The sequence below is a fragment of the Mesoplodon bidens genome, assembly GCF_964165515.1.
Source record: "Mesoplodon bidens genome assembly, chromosome: 8".
In the NCBI taxonomy this organism is placed as follows: domain Eukaryota; kingdom Metazoa; phylum Chordata; class Mammalia; order Artiodactyla; family Ziphiidae; genus Mesoplodon; species Mesoplodon bidens.
The window spans coordinates 88,601,717-88,623,647 of record NC_138165.1 but is presented as its reverse complement, the minus strand read 5'-3'; the positions used below and the strand labels follow the sequence as shown (position 1 = coordinate 88,623,647).

The 21,931-nt window shown below is 34.2% G+C and overlaps 1 protein-coding gene across 2 annotated transcripts in view; it reads left to right on the top strand.

Moving 5' to 3' along the window:
- Positions 1–21,931, top strand: part of ERBB4 (erb-b2 receptor tyrosine kinase 4) — a gene marked incomplete at both ends in the record, with an annotated part of 1,145,028 nt that overhangs the window by 732,373 nt on the left and 390,724 nt on the right. For both annotated transcript variants that reach the window (XM_081242707.1, XM_081242706.1), the window contains one exon: positions 16,022–16,156. In XM_081242707.1, coding sequence (XP_081098833.1) covers positions 16,022–16,156 — 135 coding nt within the window. The remainder of the gene's footprint in view (positions 1–16,021; positions 16,157–21,931) is intronic.

Below are 21,931 nucleotides of genomic sequence, written 5' to 3'. Positions count from 1 at the left end.
TAAGTAGAGGAGTTGATAAGACTTGATCAATGAGATACAATCTCAATATGGTTATTGGTGTAAAGGCTTGATAATTATTGAGCAACTCTAAACTAGATGTGGTAAACTGCTAGTCAAAGAGCATAACTGGACCACTGCTGTGCTTGGCATGTACAGAAAATGTTTAAAAATTTGGATATTTACCAATAAATTCTGGATTTCTGGCCTCCATGAAGAAAACTAAACTCTGGCAATCCTGAGCTCCCGTTGTCTCTTGGTGACACTCCTTGAAGCTAGGTGGCCACTGTGCCCTGTAGTTGCAAAAGTGTCCTCATTTCCACCCGTCCTACCCACTCCTGTTTCTTGAGCCCTCCTCCCCTTATCCACTGAAGGCCAAGCCCAAGGAGACATTTGAGTTTAAGACAGAATTCTGCTTTTTGCAAACTAGAGCATTTACAAGAGGATGCATTGTAGAATTCATTATCGTTTAGACCCTTTAATAAAGATTTAACATAAGCTGTTTAGAAAAATTCATAGGAAATTTATTTAGGTACTTTTATAGGAAATTTATGATTTTGGTTTTTATAATATTTTTGCTCATTTTTTTCCTTAGAATGTAGTCTTTTTAAAATTTATTACATGAGTAATGATGCACTACTTTGGACTGACTTCTCTTTGACTACTTCTGAAAAGAAATGTTGCTTCTGATAAAAAAAAATAATTTGATACATTTTCCTATTATAAATATGCATTTGCCACCTGTCAGTCAAATAGACTCAAAACTGCTTATTAGCAAAATTGAGTGAATAAATGGATAAAATGTATAAGTAAATGAACTTCTACACTTTAGGCTGTCTACATTGTGTGGAAGGATTTTCCTTGAAAACGTGCCAACTTTTTTTTTCAACTTGGATCCCATCTTATTATCCTAGCTGTAATTAGAAATCTTGTGAAATTAAGAACCATTCAATTCAATGAGTTTTCAGCATCGGAAATTTGCCCAGAGGCACCCAGCCGATTGGTCTGCCCAGAACTGGTTTTTCATAGACTTCTCCCTCCTCTCCTCCTGTTCATTCTAAAAGGGAGTGTCTCTTCCACTTAGCTAATTAATTACACCTGCCAACACGCAGATGGTTCTGTAGGCTTTGAAGCACGGAAATAGCTAGGTGCACATTAGCTAGCTTAAGCTTCCTTCAGTTGCAATTTAGATTATAACTCTTGAAGCTCCAGAGAAAAGAAAATATTAAATGACTACAAAGGGAACAACATTTAATTTTTTTTAATTTCAAAAATGTATTTTAACTATAAAGATAATATTCTTTTTTTTATTTCTGATCTCAGCACAAACACACTTTTAAAATAATTATGTTTAACATCTAGTTTGGAGCAATATTTGCCAGATGTTACCATCTAATTGTTCTAAGCTTTAAAGTAAAATGAGAATAGAGGGCCAGGGCCACTTAGAAAACTGTTAGGAACAGTTCTCAAAATATGATAGCTTTTGAGTAAATAATACGTTTGTTGTTGTTTAATTATAAGGAAAAATGTATATGTAACAATGGTAAAAGCAGAACTGAAGGCACTAGTGGTACTCCTGCTAACATTCCCAATGGTAGTACAGATTTCTATGCTGATCAAGTTGATCTTCCTTTTTTTTGTCTTTCTTTTTCCCCTTGTATCCGAGACTAGATAGCTTAAATTAGAGATTATCACAGGAGATTAATTTTTTATGTAATTCTACTTTATATGTGAGAAAATTTTAGTGAAGGACTTTATATTTGGAAAATAATGAAGTCTTTGAAATTAAATATATCCTTTTGTTAGGGGTAGAATAAAAATTCATCTATATATAATATATCACATTCTTATCTCTTTTCTCAGTACATTTATGAAATTAATGTAAATAATATTAATAAAATGTCCCAAACTCCCAAGTAGAATCACCTCCCTCCTTTTCCACTATTAAAATTAAAAATGTTACCTGATAGACATATCTAAAGATGAATATATTAAATCATATCAAAGAAAGGAGGATAATTCTTTTTTTTTTTTTTTTTTTTTTTTGTGATACGCGGGCCTCTCACTGTTGTGGCCTCTCCCTTTGCGGAGCACAGGCTCCGAACACCCAGGCTCAGCGACCATGGCTCACAGGCCCAGCTGCTCTGTGGCATGTGGAATCTTCCCAGACCAGGGCACGAACCCATGTCCCCTGCATCAGCAGGCGGACTCTCAACCACTGCCCCACGAGGGAAGCCCAGGAGGATAATTTTTAAAAATTTATGCCCCAAGAAAATATTTTGGTCATCTTATAATATCGAGTGGTGTACAATTCAATTCAGCACTGTTACCTGCAAAGAAGATACCTTGATAAATCTACATTTTACCATTTGTTTTAATTTTGAATTCCTTTTCGTTTGATCATGTGAGCTTTACCTCACTTGCCATTAAAATGATTAGGATTTAAACTTAATGCTAAAATAAACTTTCATTGATTTGATTTCATTCATTTGAATGTTTTGCTCTTTTGCTCTCTTTGTATTAATTGTTCAGCAACAATTAATAGGAAAAAACATTACATGGAAAATGCAGATTTGTTTAGGAGAACCAAATGCCCTACACATTTAAACTACCCATTTTCATATCTTTAGAAATGCAGTTGCAAAGCACATAGAGGCAGATTCTACTTTGGCTATGATTTTGGATAAGGTAATTAAAAATCATTTTACCCTATTCATTAAAGTGAAGCTTCCAAAAACTAAGCACAGGTAGAGTTCCCACAGTACTTGAATATAATAAAATTGCCTTTCATTTCTTTAATTCAGTCTTTTTACTGAATTCAAGGGCTTTTCCTCAAATAGACTGAATTCTTGAAGTTTTATTGTGCTGCCTTTCCCTATTGTCTACTTTCAACAGAGGCAAAAGGAAAGCACCTCCAATGAAGAGGTTGGGATGTAGTCCAAACATCTAACAGAGCCAGGATGTTTTTTTTTTTTTTAATACACAGTTTTTCATGCAGAAAATATACCTTAAAAGCATAATTTTACCTTTCAACTCAATAAAGTATTTTCTAAAAGACAAGGGAAATTACTGTGACTTCTTAATTATACTTAGGAGTAGAGTACATAAGCTAGAGTTATGCTCCATCTCTACTTAAACTTTTTTTTTTCCTTTAGATTTCTCAGTCTTTTCTTCCTATTATGGAGGGAGTATAGAATAAAAAGTTTAAAAGCAGGATCCCAACTCAGCAGTTAGAATGAGTTGGAATCACATTTCTCTAGAACACTTACCAGTTACTTACCTCTCTAAACTTGTTTTCTCATCTGTAAAATTAGACTAGTAATTATTAGCTCAGAGGACTTCTGTAAGAGATACAGGGATACATTGAGAGATACATTGGATTATAAATATATTCAAACAATGGCAGTATTACCAAGAGGTATTAGAGTGAGGTGATTAACAGCGGGCTTTGGAACCTGATAGGCCCTTGAATCCTAGTTTGATCCCTGTCTGTGTGTGAGGCATTTGGCACCTTGCTTTATTATTCTGTGTCTCCTTTTTATGTCTTCGGGGTATAGGAATCCCACCCAAAAAAAGAAAATTCTGAATTTAGCATCTTAAGTAATTTTATGAGTTTCTAGAACATATATTATGCTCCTAAAAGGGCATCTAAAACTTATATAAGTTGAAAATAATTGTTAAAAATGAGCAAATGCAAACCTGCATATTCTAACTTGGCCAATAATCCTGCCCCAATTTAGCTCTCTCAAAAGTGTATTTACAAGAGGGAACAGAGATAATTATCAAGCAGGATAGAAGAAATCAGTTTACCAGAGAGCTTTTCTTATCTTCCTCTTAATAGTCATAATAACAATAATAATAATAATAATACATCAATTGAATGCTTGCCACATAACAGACACTGTGGTGAGCATTTACATGTATTAACTCATTTTCTCCTTACAATTTCCCTGTGAGGGAGGTAATATTAATATTTATATCCTCATTTTATAGATAAGGGAACTGAGACTTGGGGAAGATAACTAATGTTATCTCACAGGTGATCTATGGGGGTGTCATGGTTACCCAGTCTGACCCCATAGCCTGTGCAGATATTTACATCCCAGTAGTTTTTCCTTCTTGAATGTCAGCTTCTCAAGTTGACTGAACCATCTGACATGGTTAGGCATCTTGGCACTTGGGTCATTTCTTCATGTCCATCCTAAAAGAGAAGCCAGATATCCCAGATAATTTTTTTTTGGGGGGAGGGTTACGCGGACGTCTTACTGTTGTGGCCTCTCCCATTGCGGAGCACAGGCTGTGGACGCGCAGGCTCAGCGGCCATGGCTCATGGGCCCAGCTGCTCCACGGTATGTGTGATCCTCCCGGACCGGGGCATGAACCCATGTCCCCTGCATCGGCAGGCGGACTCTCAACCACTGCGCCACCAGGGAAGCCCCCCCCTCCCCCAGATAATTTTTAAATCATACTTATTAACCCTGAAAAAATGGAAGCATCCTAAGATAAAAGTATATCTTAATTTAGAAGACATGACAAATACATGTTACAGAGCTACACCATTGAATAGTGGAGCCATCTGTTATGACATCAGATGTCACAATATGAAAATAATGAGAGTGGTGTTTCTAGGAGCCATAGGATATGGAAGAGGACAGCTCAGTTTACTTGTCCCTGCCCTTTGGATTTTACCCTGATTTCTATGAAGCACAGTGGTGGTGGCAACCGAGGTAAAGGTCACCTGGAAATTACCAGCAGAGACTTTGTGACCTGTGAACTATGTACCAACCTGAACTGAACAGAAGGAAATCTAACAGTTCTAAGCACTGTCATGGAATATAGTTACAGAGATGACAAGAAATGACTCAAAGGATTAACCCAACTAGATATTCAGGATTACTCATTATAGGGGAAATAATGAGTTACAGAATTTATGATCTTGTCCTCAGGAACAGTTTATCTTATGAAATACAGATAACCCCAATTTTTATTAGTCAACTTTGCAAGTACATTTAAAAATATTTTAGCTTAATATATCTAGCTCTAAAATTATTTTGCCAAACACCATGCTTAACTTATGAAAATTTTGTATGATTCTCAGAAGTTTTTATTTGGTCTTCTTTCCTCCCAAAAGATCCAATACTTTATTCAATGTGCACATATGTTTAAATACTTTGAACAAAGGTGGCTCCTGAACTACATTCACAACACATTTTGAAATAGCTAAAATTTTGTGAGGACCTAGTATGTACCAGGTGCTTTATATACATAATTGTCATTCTCAGTGTAAACCAACGAATTAAATATTATTATTCCTATTTTCTAGATAATAGAATAGAAACTTAAACTAAATTGTCTGAAATCACACAGGTAAAATAGCAAAAATATGCTTAAAAAATAGGAACTAATCTACAAACAAATTGTGTCATATTCATATATAGGAATAGTACACAATAAAAATGAACAAATTACTAACATAGGCAACAGCATAAATAAATGTCAAAAATACTATTTTAAGTAAAAGAAGGCAAGAGAAAAGTATACATACTGTGTTATTACATTTATATAAACTTATATACTGGCAAAACTAATAATTGTGGTGATAGAATAGTGGATTTGGGAACATATTATTAGGAAAGAGCAAGGAGGAATTTCTGGAGTGATAGAGATATTCTGTGTCTTTGTCTGGGTGGTGGCAGCATGGAGACAGATGCACAAACACCATATACATGTACATTTAAAAAACATAGAATTTGGGCTTCCCTGGTGGTGCAGCGGTTGAGAATCTGCCTGCCGATGCAGGGGATACGGGTTCGTGCCCCGGTCCGGGAAGATCCCATATGCCACGGAGCGGCTGGGCCCGTAAGCCATGGCCGCTGAGCCTGGGCGTCCGGAGCCTGTGCTCCGCAACGGGAGATGCCACAACAGTGAGAGGCCACGTACCGCAAAAAAGCAAACAAACAAACAAACAAACAAAAACAGAATTTAAGGTTTGTGCATTTTCCTGCATGTAAGGTATAGTAATTTAAAACTTTATACAAACCAATCTAACTCCAAAGCTATTTCTCTTTCTATTTTGCCATGATATCTGATATTTCAGGTTTTGAAATCTGTGCTTTACAAAATGATGGCTACTCCTATTCAATCATTCTTTTTCTAATTGTCTCCAGATTAAAACTCTACTTAAAAGAAGTCAATGTAGACCTACTTGTAGGTTTTATAAATGTTCTAGAATCTGCTTCTTTGCACTCTTATTTTATGACTTCTTTATTTTGTAAAATTTTGTCTTTATTTATTATCTTCAGCATTACTTTAACATATAGACATTTTAGCAGAGACACCCAGGTCCCCAAACCATGTATTTGTTATTTTTAAATAACCTCTTAAAAATCTTGAAGCTTAAAATCGTATTATAATCATTTTACAAGATTAAATCATTCTGCTTTCTCTTGCTTTATTTTTTATTTGCAAGTCTTAACTTGCCAGCAACAAACACATACAGCAATATTATTTGTTACTGTCATCAAGAGAAATCATACTTTTCTGAAATACTCTAAAGAAGTAGTGAAGAAATCACACATTGTGAGAAGAGTTATTAAAACTATACAAACTAATATCGTAGGTGATATATTTGAAAGTGACCTTGTAGTTTATCCTAGGCTTATTGTATTAAAGCCTGTAAGTAAAAGGGACAAATCATTTCTGGGCACTAATATGACTTTCCCCCTTATTGGTAATGAAAACATTGAACTCTATGGATTTGTTCTACTGAAGCAATTACATTTTCTGGAAGGTTGAAGCAGTTATTTAAGAGGATTGTTGTCTGTAATGAAGGCTTTCTGGTTGATAGGGGCATACTAATATTTGATCTTTATGTAAAGGAGTGTTCTATTTTAATAACAAGAAAATAGTGAATTTTTCATTCTTTTTTATATAATTTTGATTGTGTTCATCTCTTTTATCAGAGAGATATTCACTTAATGTGAATTTTTACATCCAACTTATAGAAGCCATACTTTGCTCTTTATTTTTATAATTATTGATATAGTTTTAATGTATTTTTCTAATATATTGTAAAATATCATTTTCAAAACATTGAGTCAGATCCCCCCTCCCAAAATTAAACCGTTAGGAGGGTAACATCTGGTATATTAATTACTCAATTGTTTCCTAATAACCTCAAATAGAGATCAGGTTTATCTCAGTACTTTGTAAATGTTTCACACATAGGAAGATCCATTTTTAAGTAAATGGAAATAAACCTCTTGACTTAAAAAATTATACTTCAAAAATAGTATGCAAGAGGCCAAACTTTATTAATCGTTGGGGAGGTACAAATTAAAATGATACCACTTAACACTAACCAGAATGGCTACAAAGAAACAGATAGAAAAAAAACAGGGGTTGACAAGGTTAAGAAGCAAGTAGATTTCTCATACCCTATGGTTGGGGATATAAATCGGCAAAAAGCTCTTTGGAAAAATGTCACTGTGGTACAGCAATTTCACTTCTACTTATGTCTACAACATAAATGTGTACATATGGTCACTAAAGTCATATTCTAGGATGTTCCTAGCAGCACTATTTGTAATAGCCCAAATGGAAAATACCCAAATGCCCATCAATGTAGAATAGACAAAACATGCAATACCATACAGCAATGAAAATGAACAATATGGGTGAATTTCACAAACATAATGTTGAGCAAAAGGGAGTCAGACAAGAAGAATGCAGACACTATTATCCCATTTATGTATAAAGTACAAAACTATGTGAAAGCAATCTTGCTCAAAGCCAGGATAAAGGTTTCAATAGGGAGTGAAATATGAGGAAGGCTTCTGTCATGCTGGAGTGTTCTGTCTTGATCAAGTGCTGAGTACAAAAGTGTGTTCAGTTTGTAAAAACACATTGCATATGATATATGCACATCTATGTATGTATATTGTACTTCAATACAAATTTTGCAAAAAATCTTTATGCCTGTTCAATTCACAAGATTTATGTTTTATAAGTATATATAAGATGCCAAGAGATTTCTTTTGAGTCATTATGGCAAAGACTGCTTGTTGTCTCCCAATTCCATTATATCTAAGTTTTAAATTTTAGCTAGTCATATAACACTCAGTACAGAGACTGTGATTCCCTGCTTTTCATGCCCACCTGTGGCTCCATGACTGAATTCATACCAATGAGATGTAAGTATTGTATAATTGTCTTGTGGCTGCTTGCAGGGATCCTCTTTAAGAGACAACATAATCAGTGAATGGCTATTTGAGTAATTACTAAATATAAAGTGTAATATAATCAACAACTGTGTGACAGATCCTATGATTACAATATTCCCATTATAGAGTTGAACAAATGGAGTCTCATAAATATATACAAGGTCACACATCTAGCAAGTGAAAAACTAGATTTTGAACTTAGTTCTACCCAGTTAACTACATTTAATATTAGTGCTTTCATACTCAAAACCCTAATAGAGAAATATTAATCAATCTCTCTACACACCCACCTACCTATAGTATAGCTATCTCTCTCTATCTTTCTTTCTATCTTTCTATATATCTAGCTATAGTATACAATACATTATGACTTTAATATGTAAGATGGATTCATGGAGATGGTAGGTTAGAATCAAAACGTTGAATCTGGTATGAGATAATAGAACCTAAATTAAGAAGGAGCAGGGAATATAAAAAAGAATGGGATAAATTAAAATAAACATTATGAGGATTTTATTTAGGGTGTCATGACTGACTAAATATTGAGCTGGAAATATTAATTATAAATCTCAAGTTTTGAGTCTAATTGACTTTTACAGCATGTTATTTTGATTGTAATGGAAATAAGGACATACAGGGGGAGTACAAGTTTGGGAGAAATTATTAGAAGAAAAATATCAAACACGTTGACACACATAGAATTATATAATGAGGTAAGAGAACAATTTGAGAAGGAAATTCTGTATTTGTAATTTAAAGCCAGTTACAAGACAAAATTTATTTTTAAATTTTTCCAGAGAATATGAATGTTTAAATGGATTACTACTTTCCTAATGGATAGAAATAACTGATACATTAAGATCACACAAACTGTATTCAATATTTTATGTAGTTTATAATGTAAACATCATCTAGTGCATAAGGAGAAGATATTACAATTATGTTATTAATTAAGCAACTAAGAACTTTTTACAAATGTTAGTCATGTTATGAAGATGTCAGTATCATTATAATCATCAAAACCATTTGAATTTCTACTATGTGCTTGACACTTTCTTTGGTACCAGGGCCACAGAAAGATGTATGTCATGGTTCTTATCCTCTAGAGACCTACATTATGATAGGGGAGACAATATACAAAAGAATAAAGAAGATAAGGTAGTATTTTTTCTGTTAGATGAATGGTTCAGATAATCAATATCATAAAAGTTAGAGGCAATTCAGCTCTGAAAACTAGATGGTCATAGTAGACTTCTCAGCAGAGCTAGGACTCAAGCTACAATATATTGAAAGCTGAGAATTGTTTTGGATCCTGAAGTATTAGTACATTGGAACATTATGGAGAGAATTACTAAGCTCCATTCAATTGAAATCAAGATATTTTTGCCACTATTTTCTATCTTAACCTAACTTTCAGTCAATGAATCTAATAATTTCTTCTTGAAATTGCCTTGCTGTGTTTGAAAAACTGTCCACTGTAATTTCCTAACATTCGGTATCCAGTATCCGCATCCTTGAGCTTTTGACTCTGATCATCGAGCTGAAATACAGAAGGTTACATCACTCATTTACATTATCACCCTCTCCCCACTCCCAATACAAATGTGACATTTCAATTTTGCACACTTCAACTCTCCTTAAATCATCTGTATAAAAACTTCAAAGCTTGATTGATGATGAATGAGCCATTGTCTCCTCAAGCACCCGGTTCTCATTAGCCTTTAGAGTCTCAACTTATTAATAATGAACCTTGAGGGCTGACCCAGTGGGGTAGCAGCAATTCATTGTGCTCCCAGCTGAAAGGTCTGGGTTTGGGAAAGATACAGGAATCTCTGGCCTAAGTCCATTCCAGAGATGATGTATTAAGTATCACAGGTAAATGATGTGAGCTATATTACTTTTGTATCATTATCTGCCAACAGACTTTCGTGGCTTAAGGTGATGACAGTGAGAAAGATACATTACTTTATGTCTGAGAAAATCCAGTAACTGCTTCCTGTAGCTTCATCTTGAATATGGGCTTTTGCCACTTTGGACTTTGACTTCTTGATTGTGACCTTTGGCTTGGATAAGCAATAGAATTCTGATGTATGCATTATTCAGACATTCCCAATTAGACAAGTGCAATATTTCTAATCTTTATTTACTTTTATTATCATTTTAATTCTAAGGTTGACCTGTAAATGCACCCATGCAAAACAAGACATTTAAATACGCAGTCAGGGATTAAGGTTAAGTATTTCATCCTTGCTTATTAGATATTTCTTATATCATTGTGCTTGTAGCTTTGTGAGTAAAGGTAAAATGTTTACTATTGATACTGATCACGTAAACTAAAGTGAAATATGGCTAACTGCATTTAAAATTATAACCTTTATTTTTTAAAAAGAGAAAGACATTCAGTCTTATTTATGAATTGTGCTTGGGGGTCAAAGCAATTTTGTTGACTCCTTAAACCTAGTAAGAAGGCCATATTAATCTGTATTTTCAGCAGGGATGCTTCATTAAAATCAGGCTATTTCTTACAGGGCAGGGGCAAAAAACAACCTTGATTTAGTATTTTATCACATTTTCTTTTGCGAGGATATATTTGCAAAATGTCAATGATTCTCTTAATGGTAACTCATCCCCCAAATTCACTATAATAACTAGCATTTGAAAAGAAATGAAAAGCACAAAATAACTATTTAAATAACACAAACATTTCCTTCTTTATTAAATTCATGCAGATGAGAATCGAGGGAAGAAATGGTTAAATGTACAAACTTTGTGGATTGGATCGCTGAGATACAAGTACTTTACACCTTCTTTAAAATGTCATATTGACACTTTACAGCTTTCTACAAAGTAATTTAAGGAAAAATATGAGGTAGATTTATGGTTCAATATAAAAACATGCATTTAGACTTTTGTGTAGCACACGCTAGGTAATTTGTACAAGTTTGGGAGAATTTTATCTGTCTGGGATAGCTCATAATCATCATTATTCACCTGATAAATGATAACTGAATGTGGTACACAAAATAGGTTTAGGGATACCAATGAATATATCTAAATGTACCTTATAAATATTAAATGTACTGCCTGCAGTAATTTTGCACATTATCAATTATCAGCATTTTATGTAATAAAAGCTATTTCTCTTTCAACTTATAAAAACTCTAACCTCAAAATTATATATGTATTTCATTTTTTTATACTCCAGATATTATATTTTCTTTTATGAAGCAAACATTTATTGTGTATCTGGCTTGTGCCTTGCATGATAGACACTGGGGATAGAGTTTTGAACAAAACAGAAATGACCCCTGGCTTAATGAAATGTTGGACCAATAAAAAATCAACTGTAGGGCTTCCCTGGTGGCGCAGTGGTTGAGAGTCTGCCTGCCGATGCAGGGGACACGGGTTCGTGCCCCGGTCTGGGAAGATCCCACATGCCGCAGAGCGGCTGGGCCCGTGAGCCATGGCTGCTGAGCCTGCGCATCCGGAGCCTGTGCTCTGCAAGGGGAGAGGCCACAACAGTGAGAGGCCCGCCTACCGCAAAAAAAAAAAAAAAAAAAAAAAAAAAAAATCAACTGTAGAGTGTTTATGGAAAAAAGATAACTTTCATTCTTACTTTGATTTTGTCAGAATGTAATTTAAAATTAGGAACTATAACAGAAGTTAATTGATCAATGTTGGTGACAAATATCAGGGTACAATTTTTTTCAGTTCAATTTAACAAATATTCATTGACTAAATATTGCTCCAAGTTTGATGCTATAGATACAGCACTGAAAAATAGCCCTTGCCTTCATGGAGTTTAGTCTAATTATTTCAGTTACAAATCATGTTTATTTATTTTCTTTCTTTTTTTACTTGACTTGCATGTATTAATCTAGTAGGAAGTGTTTGAGACACAAACATATTTAAGTGTTTAGTGGAGTTTTTTAAGAAATGAAATTATACATTTTTTCATAGAAAGTTGTATTTAATATATCTTATTATATTTAATGGTGGCATTTTTAAAGGAGACATAGTTCTGTGAACTTGCTGGAAATATTTTTATATAATATGATAAGAAAATTCATAACAGATTTTCTTCTACCAATTGTTTCAATGACCAAGAATCTATTTGTGTCTCTCTTTATTTACTGTGATATATTTCCTACAGGGAAAGTGAAATTCAATGTAATGAGATTACCTTGAACTTCTTAGTTATTCTACATTTTGAGTCCTTCCACACTTCCAGGCATCCTTGTTTGAATATCAGTAAAGTCTGGGTCTCATTTGCCTATCTTCCTTAGAAACTGTCTTTTTGTCACCGTCTTAAAATATAATTATTAATCATTTTATTTCATGCTAAAGGGATAGAAACTCTTGGTGTAACAAAGATGGTACCTTCTAATAAATCTTTAATAAAACTGATAGAAACTAATCTGTTTGCAAAGGTAGATTTAAAGTACAGCTGGACACTTTTCTGGTATCATCCTGGATTCTCTTTCAATCTTTGTCCCTTTTTCTAATCTAAACATATAACTTTAAAAAAGCCTTTATAATCAGTGAAGGCAGACACATTAGCTATCCCTTTTGTCCAGCAAATAATCTGTGTCTTTTAACAACTTTCTTGCAGGTCAATACCTTTCCTTAGAAGTTGCTTAATCCAGCAATAAATCTAACTGAATATTTCCCACATAACCATATTAAATTAATATTTTAACACTGTATAAACATAAAATAATGTAAACCATATAAATGAATAAGTGCAATTTTGACATTATTTTCTGACACGTTTAAGTAATCAAGTTGATCAAAAGAAAATATAAGATGAAATGTACATAAAAACTTCTATATATATCAATAAAATATACACTTTCTGACTGTGAGGTTATGACATTCAACTACAGATTATGGTCTAAAACAAACATAACAGAAAAAAGACTATTTTCAGGGAAAATATACATATACATTATTAAATGCTAAAACTTTACAAATCCCCCTGATCCAGAATTGCTAGCAGATGTTGGGTTTTGAATTCAGAATAAAAGTCTCATCCAGATTGATCATGATTGTAGTCTTAATTTAAAAATTTAACATGTAAGATTATACTTGAATTATTATTGCCTCTTTTCTAAATCATTTTCCAAGTATAAGCCAAGCTCTTGAACAGAATATTTCTAATAAACAAATGTCAACATTGGTAACAGATTAATTTTTATCAAAGAACAGGATTTGATGTGATTATTATTCAGTATAATATAATTTGAGTCTATTTGAATATTTTTAGATAGGAAGTTGTAGATGGATACTGTGATCCGTCAGTATGAACTATTTGAATTAAAATGTAACTCCTGAAAAATATACTCTTTCTACAATGTTTGAGCTATTACCTTTTCTCTTCACATTCTTTTTTAAGTAGAACTTTTCCAAATGTAGACTGAAAAATAACCTTCATTTCCTGGATAGCAGTCAAAATCTCCTTTCTTTGTCACCTAATGAAGAATTATTCCTAGAGCAGAAGAGCATCACCTAATGTCTCATGAGAAAGCTATTAGTATGAGATCGTCACATTTCTTAGATAGAGACTTAATGTCAAACATTAGTGTAGAAATCCATCTTCACAATCTTTATTACATCTTACATCTCCCCTCTGCTTTGATGAAGGTTGTATTGTTAGGTCATGAAAAGGAATGAACTGGGTTTTAGAAGTAGAAAGATGATTTAATTTCTTTGTTTTTTTTTTTTCCCCCTCACTTGAGGAAATGGATCCAATAGTCAGTGAAAGGAATAATGATGGAAATGGGATTGATTTTAAATGTGGAAACCCCTGAAATGTCAAAATTAATCTCAAGGATTTTATATATGCAAAGTAGTAAAGCATTTTATATGTGACCACCAATCTTACTTCCACAAATACCTATTTTTATGGTATTTTCCATTCATTCTTTTTTTTTTTTTTTTTTTTGTGGTATGCGGGCCTCTCACTGTTGTGGCCTCTCCCACTGCGGAGCACAGGCTCCGGACGTGGATGCACAGGCTCAGCGGCCATGGCTCACGTGCCCAGCCGCTCCGCGGCATGTGGAATGTTCCCGGACCGGGACACGAACCCGTATCCCCTGCATCAGCAGGCGGACTCTCAACCACTGTGCCACCAGGGAAGCCCCCATTCATTATTTTATGCCCCTTTTTGGTTTAAGGGGACTCTTAAAGGTTTAGCTTGGGATACTGAACAGGAGAGATGATTTTCTTAAGGCCAGCACAAGAGATGGAGTTAGTTGCCTTCCCAGTATCATGGACCTCTTCTTCCTCAGTAACACCCCTGCACATTTGGCTTTTGTTGTTTGAATAACAATATGTTCACCTACATACTTGCTCACTCAACCTCTTTTGCAGTAGGAATGGCCATGGGATATTGTTCTGGCCAGTGTAATGCAGACATAATCCTTGGGGAAAGCATGTCTTTCCAAATCGAAAGTTGAAGCTTCACCAGGAGGAAGTCTCCTGCTTGCTCTTCTGTCTTTACCTTGCCTTGAATTCAAACAAACACCTTTAGATGCAACAGCCATCTTATGCCTTGAATGAATAAAGCCAACATACATAGCAGGTTGTGGGTACTGCAGAACAGCTAAACTAATATCCACACTGCCTCTGATAGGTTTCTTATTTTGTGAGAAAAATCATCCCTTATCTATATAAATTACTTTTAATTGGACTTTTGTTATTTGTATCTGGATGCTTTATGGACTGATATATGATTTCTTTTAACTTGTTCTTGTATTGGACAAGAAGAAAAAATGTGGTAGATATTGAGTAGGAAGATGCTATGTGTATTTCTCACCAATTTCTTAAAATGATACGAATAGTATTTTCAGAGGGAATATCTACTTTTTTTCTGGATAACCTAAAGCTATCTCAATGAGAATCTATGTATATGATCAGCCATTGTTCAGAGAGGACAAGTTAGTTGATTAAGGCTAGAGTAGTGAAATAGAGAATCAAGTAAAACTTGGCTCTGATACACATAATCCCACAATCTTGCCCTTATTCCAATGAACCAGAGCGTTTTTATGATATCTTGCTTTGTGCTGTTCTTAACGAATAATTGGCAATTCTGTTGACTACATTTGAGATGAACAAAGAACACTTTTGTGATTGAAGCATTAATTTTGGCTTCCACTTTGTGCTAATTACTTACCTAACTGATTCCTGTCAATGTCACATTGATTGAAACAATATTTTTAAGGGAAATTTGACAATTGTAGCAAGAGTCTTAAAAATATTCACAATCTGTCTTAAAAGTATTCACAATATGTGAATGTTGTTTATAGAAAAAATTTAAAGAACTAATCAGAGGTAAAAAAGTTAAATTACCATTAAGAAGGGATTGGTTAAATAAGTACTGTTTAAGTTATACCCTGACATATTATATGCTTGGAAATAACATAGAATAATATTTAATTACCATTGAATACTCACCAGTTAGTATTAACAAAACTAGCAGGTTATGAATATTATATGCAATATCATTCCAATTTCAGAGGAAATAAAAAAAGACTGATAGCATCTGTACCAAAAAGTGAAGTGTGTTTCTCTCTGAGTGCTTGAATTATGAGTGGTTGTTTTCTTTGTATTGTTCAATGTTTTCAAATTTCTGCAACCTATATGGCTCAGGAAAAAGATATTTTTAAAGATATCTTGGCTATTAACAAAGTAACTGTAATTTAACACTGAAAATAGCTTAACAGTAAATCATTTTTATTGACTACCTTTTATCATCAAAAAGTTTGACAACAATCTATGTTTGTTTGTTTGTTTTAATACAGAAATCCTAAATGGTGGAGTCTATGTAGACCAGAACAAGTTTCTTTGTTATACAGACACAATTCATTGGCAAGATATTGTTCGGAATCCATGGCCTTCCAACCTGACTCTGGTGTCAACAAATGGTAGCACAGGATGTGAGTACATTATCCTTTTTAATGTCTCAAAAGATTCTTCTACCTCTGTTTTCACAAGAATGGCTTATGTTTATCATGTCATTAATAGTATTTTGAATTTTGACTGCATCCATTGAAATGTGTAGTTATGTATGACAGGACATTCTTTTTGCTTCTAATTAACTCTCTTTTTATAATGATACTCCCCCTTTACAAATTCTCATTTTCTTAACCTGATCCCTTTTGCTAAATCTAAATTATTTTACCATATTTCTAATGTCTAAGCATGTGGCCCATTGTCCATAAACTTAAGGCTGGTGTGTAACTGCTACTTCAACTCTTTGTGACTCATACACCACTGAGAAAAAGGTAGTAGTACAAAAATGTACTTTCCTATTAACTGAAATTTTTAGATAAGAAATAAAACCAGTGAAAATTTTAGAATTGCTAAGCCTTCATTTACCCCTAAAATCTTCATGGTAATACCTTATGACAATTCTAAACACTATAAATAGAATGGAGAAATATATATTTCATACCGAAGAAATATATATTAAATTCTGGTTTTAGTCATTAGCCTAATAAACTAGCCAATTTCCCATTCTTAAAGTGTATAGTATTTCTACAACAGAGGATTTATTAGATTCAAAGTGTTTAATATGGTTAAATGATAAGCAAGTAATATTTGAGCTCTTGTTAAAGGCTTTGGAAATTATTCTGCTGGGAATCTGTTTCATTTTCATACAGCAGGCTATGTTGTCCCCACATTTATTATTACTGACATATGTATGAGAACAAAATCTTTATCAATAATTACCCTGTGTTTTATATTTCTCATCTATTATTATATGTTTCCCATCTGAAATCATAACTATCTTCACACAGTTCAATGATTATTTGCAATACTACTGATTGTGTTATAGCACTTTTGTAGGAAATCAAATTCCAAGGGACAATTATTAAACTTCTTGATGGTCCTAATAACAGAGAAATATGAATATACTTGACCAAACTGACAGCTGTGTTTCTAATAAGTGTCTAAAACTTTCTTTAAAAAGTAAAGTAACATAATTTGCTTGTCACCTTTAAGCAGAAATTTGTATGAGATATCATCTTTGTTCAACAGTGTTCAAGTTGCATACCTTGTAAAATTACATGTGAATGAAAAACTGTATCTGTCCACACTAACAAAGCAAATGATGTGCTTCAGACATGGCTTCCAATTTTCAGTCTGCCCATACCGTAGTAAATTTTATATGAGGGGGGAAAATCATAATGTTTGGATAAGATGAAAGGCCTACTGACTTTCAGATTATTAGTTATTAGCCTATAATGCATGAATGAGATCAGGCAAGAATAAAGCCCAAGACAGAAGCCAAAGGGAATGTGTCCACCAGCCTTACAGTATGTGGAGCAGGAAATGTGTGAGGGATTTACTGCACTTTCACAGATGGTATCTCTTTGTGTTATTCTTTTGAGGGCAAATTTGGATGTTTGTGGCTATAATTAGGCACCAGTAGCTGAATTTTTTTTGCATGCAAATAATTGCAGGTACAAAAACTATAAATGCAGAGTAGAATCATAACAAATGATTCTTTACAGATTAACCACCAATTGCTTGTTGAAGTTTTATTCTTTACATATGAGTTTTATTTGCTGACACATTATATACAGTGCATGATACCATATCTGATAATAATATATTGGCTGGTCTTGAATATTGGTTTTCCATGGCTTTATCATGAGTCAGTTTCTTCATTTACCTTCTCCCCATGGGTGATTACTGGCAGTTCTCATGGTTTAAATTCAGCTTCCCCACTAAGTTCCAGAACTACCCATCACCAACCAATCAAATCACCCAAGTTAAGACGTTGGTAGGCATCACTGAGTTCACCTTATCTTTGGTTCTTGACATTTATTTAATTGCTAAATCATGCCGAATTTGCCTATTTCTTCATTGTACGTATTTTTAAATACCATTGCTCTAGTTCAAGACTTCGTCTGTTGCCTGAATTCTTGGAACAACCTCTGAATTCTTAATATTTTTTGAGGCCATGACCCTTGTAGCAGTCTGGTGAACCCATAACCCCCTTCTCATAATATTTAAAATAAGTAAATAGGCTCAAAATGAATATTTTATATCATCAATTAATATGTATAAAATCAATAAATTTATAAAATAAATTATAAAGGATTACAACAAAATAAATTATATTGAAATACACCTATCAGCATACTTTATGTGATATAGTAATATACTTCTTTATTATATTACGTAAAGTATTCTAACAGTGGGATTAATATGTAATACAGTTTGAAATAGTAATTGGCATAAATATTATTTTAAAAAGGGAAGTCACTTTAACAAATGGTGTTGGGAAAATTGGATAGCCACAGACACAAAAATGAAGTTAGATTTTTATCTTATGCTATATATAAAATTAACTCAACATGGTTTAAAGACCTAAATGTGAGACCAAAACTAATGTAACATTTCTCCCATCAAGTTCAAGAACCTCATAAATTCTATCCACAGCCCCTTTAGGGGCCCAAGAACCCTTGGTTAAGAGCCCTTGTGTTTAACTACTCTCCTTGCCTTCAGTCCTGACAACTCCACCTGACAAAATGCCAGCACGAGCTGTATTTAATGGAAATCTAACTATGACCCTGTCTAAAAACACTGTCACTGCAACTGACTAATGTAGGGTCAAAACCAACGACTTGGAGTTTTCAGCAGATTCCTACTTATTTTCCCCCTCTATAGAATGAGTTCTTAAAATTTCTTTGTCTGCACTGCCCTTCCTCTTTTGTTTGCGGGGCAAATTTTATTCATACTTTAAGATACTCATCAGTTGTTATCTCTTCTAAGAAGTGTTCTCTTCTATAAGCGAGATTAGGTAACTTTTCCTGTGTAACCCTATAATAACCAGTGCTGAACCCTGGCATTGTCTCACTCTAAAATGAAAAGTCCTTGTGGACAAGGTCCAATTCATCATCCTGTCCTCTGTTCTAGCACATGATAGATGGATAATAGATATATCCTGAATAAATAGATAAATAAATGAAATAGATCAGGTCATAAATAGGAAAATCAGATGATTCCAAGTTATATTTTATTCCATCCATCCCTTATATTTAAGAGAATGGATGTGAAGAATAAATTATAATCCACAGACAGGTATTTTATCCATTTCAAGTCTATTTCAGGTAAAGATGGCAATACACATGTATACGCTTAATTTAATTTATACTTATATAAATATGTTACACTATTTCTATTAATTATATTTATGTTCTATTTATATTTTATTATATTTATAATAATTATAAGATAAAATACGTGTCTACTTTTCCTTTAGCGTTTGGAGACACTGATTTGTTTAATAATTGTAAATATGTTCAAATCACACAATTTTGACAAAGAATTTAAGGATAATTGATTCTTAAGTGATATTTTGCAAAATATTTCTTAACGTATGCTTTTGGGTTTTGGTACAATACTAATTCTTTTTTTTTCACCTCTTTATTGGAGTATAATTGCTTTACAATGTTGTGTTAGTTTCTGCTGTATAACAAAGTAAATCAGCTATATGTATACATATATCCCCATATCCCCCCTAGGTAGTCACAAAGCACCAAGCTGATCTCCCTGAATCTAAAAAAAAAAAGAAAAAAATGGTTCTGGTGAACCTAGCGGTGAGACAGGAATAAGGACACAGATGTAGAGAATGGACTGAGTACTAATTCTTAAAGCAGAAAAGTGCAATGTTTTCAAGAGCAACCTGGCTTTTTATTGACATACCTTTTGTCTATAATTGAAACAATGAAGAAAAGCTTTGAAGTGTGTGGAAAAACAATTTTTAAATGATACTACTTCTTTCAAAATATGTTATTTTGGAATATTTTTAACCAAATTGTATTTCTCAAAATATTTGAGATACTTCAGTCTAAACTTTAGCAGGAAAAAGTAGAGATGAGTGCCTTTTTTCTTGTACAGATCCCTAGCAAGACTTCTCTAGCATTCTAACATCCTTGAATAGTTACATCAATAGGGCCTATTCAACAAGCTGCCCTTCAAAGTGAAAAAAAGTCATATAGTGAGTTATGTTTCACTTACCTGGAGCTTTATAATAACACTCATCAACATGAGAATATCAAAATGATGGAAATTACTTGCCCTCGAATAATTAAGCAAATGGGAGTATATCAGAACCTGAACATGGAAAAATAGACAGTGATATTTTCCAAGGAGAAGATGTATAGTTAAGAAAATGGATTTAGGAGTCAAACAGGCTTGTTTGAAATCTAACATTGCCTCTTACTAGTTATGTGACCTCGGGCAAGTCACTTATGCTCTCAGCACCTCCATTTCCACGACTATAAAAGGAGAGAGTCAAGAGCTGAGCTGAGCTGCTAGATTTCATGGTGGTCAATTAAGACAATGAACCAATAAGAAGGTAACATTCAAGCTTTTAGTCACTTAAGATAATAGTATAAGCAAGAAGCTGCAGTAGAAAAAGTACCAAGTCCTCCACCGTGCCATTTTTCACCATGGAACAGCTCCAGGACAGAGTCAGATGGATCAGACTGATCAACACAAACACAGGAAATTGTCTCACTGCTGAGGGAGCCCCCAAGCAAAGGCTCCTGCCTGAAGTTTTATGGATCTGGGGATCAGAAGGCAGGTGGGAGGGAGAGGGGAAAGGGCTGAGAGTGGGAAAGTACTGAGTAATGAGCCAGAGTGGAGAAAAAGTATCTTCAGGGTTCCCCCCACCCCTCTAAGGACATTTCAGCAAAGGCACCCAAGGCAGGCCCTTGGTAAAGAGGCCTCCTAATGGAAGCACCTGGGCTAGGAATGTCAACATACTTAAAAGCATGGCTTGTCAGGGAGCCCTGAGTCCTCGTTGATTGCAACTCCCTTCAGAGACCTCAGCACATTGACTGTGCACCACCTCTGCTGTAAGGAGGGCTGCTTTCCTCTGTGAGGGATGCCAGGTAAAGCCTTCGTAGCTACCTATGGTCAGGCTTGAAAGATCACACATAGGTTCTTGGCTAAGAGCTTATATTATCAACTTCTTAGGGTTATTATGGATTATTATGAGGAAGAAATGAGTTAATATGAGTCAAAATTTGAGTGATTTCTTGTAGTAAAGGAATAAAGTGTCTTCTGATTATGATTTGTTTTTTTCATATGACTTGACCATATGTGGACAGAATTATTTTTATATGTGACAGTTATATTTTCATTATATATTAATTAGTTGACATTCTATTATGTTTCTGTTTCATGTGTGTTTTAGCATCCAGAAGATAATATTTCATAGCTTGATCTCACTGAGACACTGAAAGCTACAACACTCAGATGCTGCAGAGCCTAGTCTTTTTTTTAGTTTACACCAGATGCACCTCTCATTCTCAATTGCTTTCTAAAACCAAATACCAGCTAATGACACAGTGGGAGTGTGGGGGAATTGGAAGATTCATAAAAGAGCATTAAGTTCACAAACATAATTTGAAGATTAATCGTTTGTTTAAACCAGATGTTCCGCCTGCATTAAAACCATTAGTAGGGCTTCCCTGGTAGCGCAGTGGTTGAGAGTCCGCCTGTCGATGTAGGGGACACGGGTTCGTGCCCCGGTCCGGGAAGATCCCACATTCCGCGGAGCTAGGCCCATGAGCCATGGCCGCTGAGCCTGCGCGTCCGGTGCCTGTGCTCCGCAACGAGAGAGGCCACAACAGTGAGAGGCCCGCGTACTGCAAAAAAAAAAAAAAAAAAATTAGTAAAACTTAAAACTA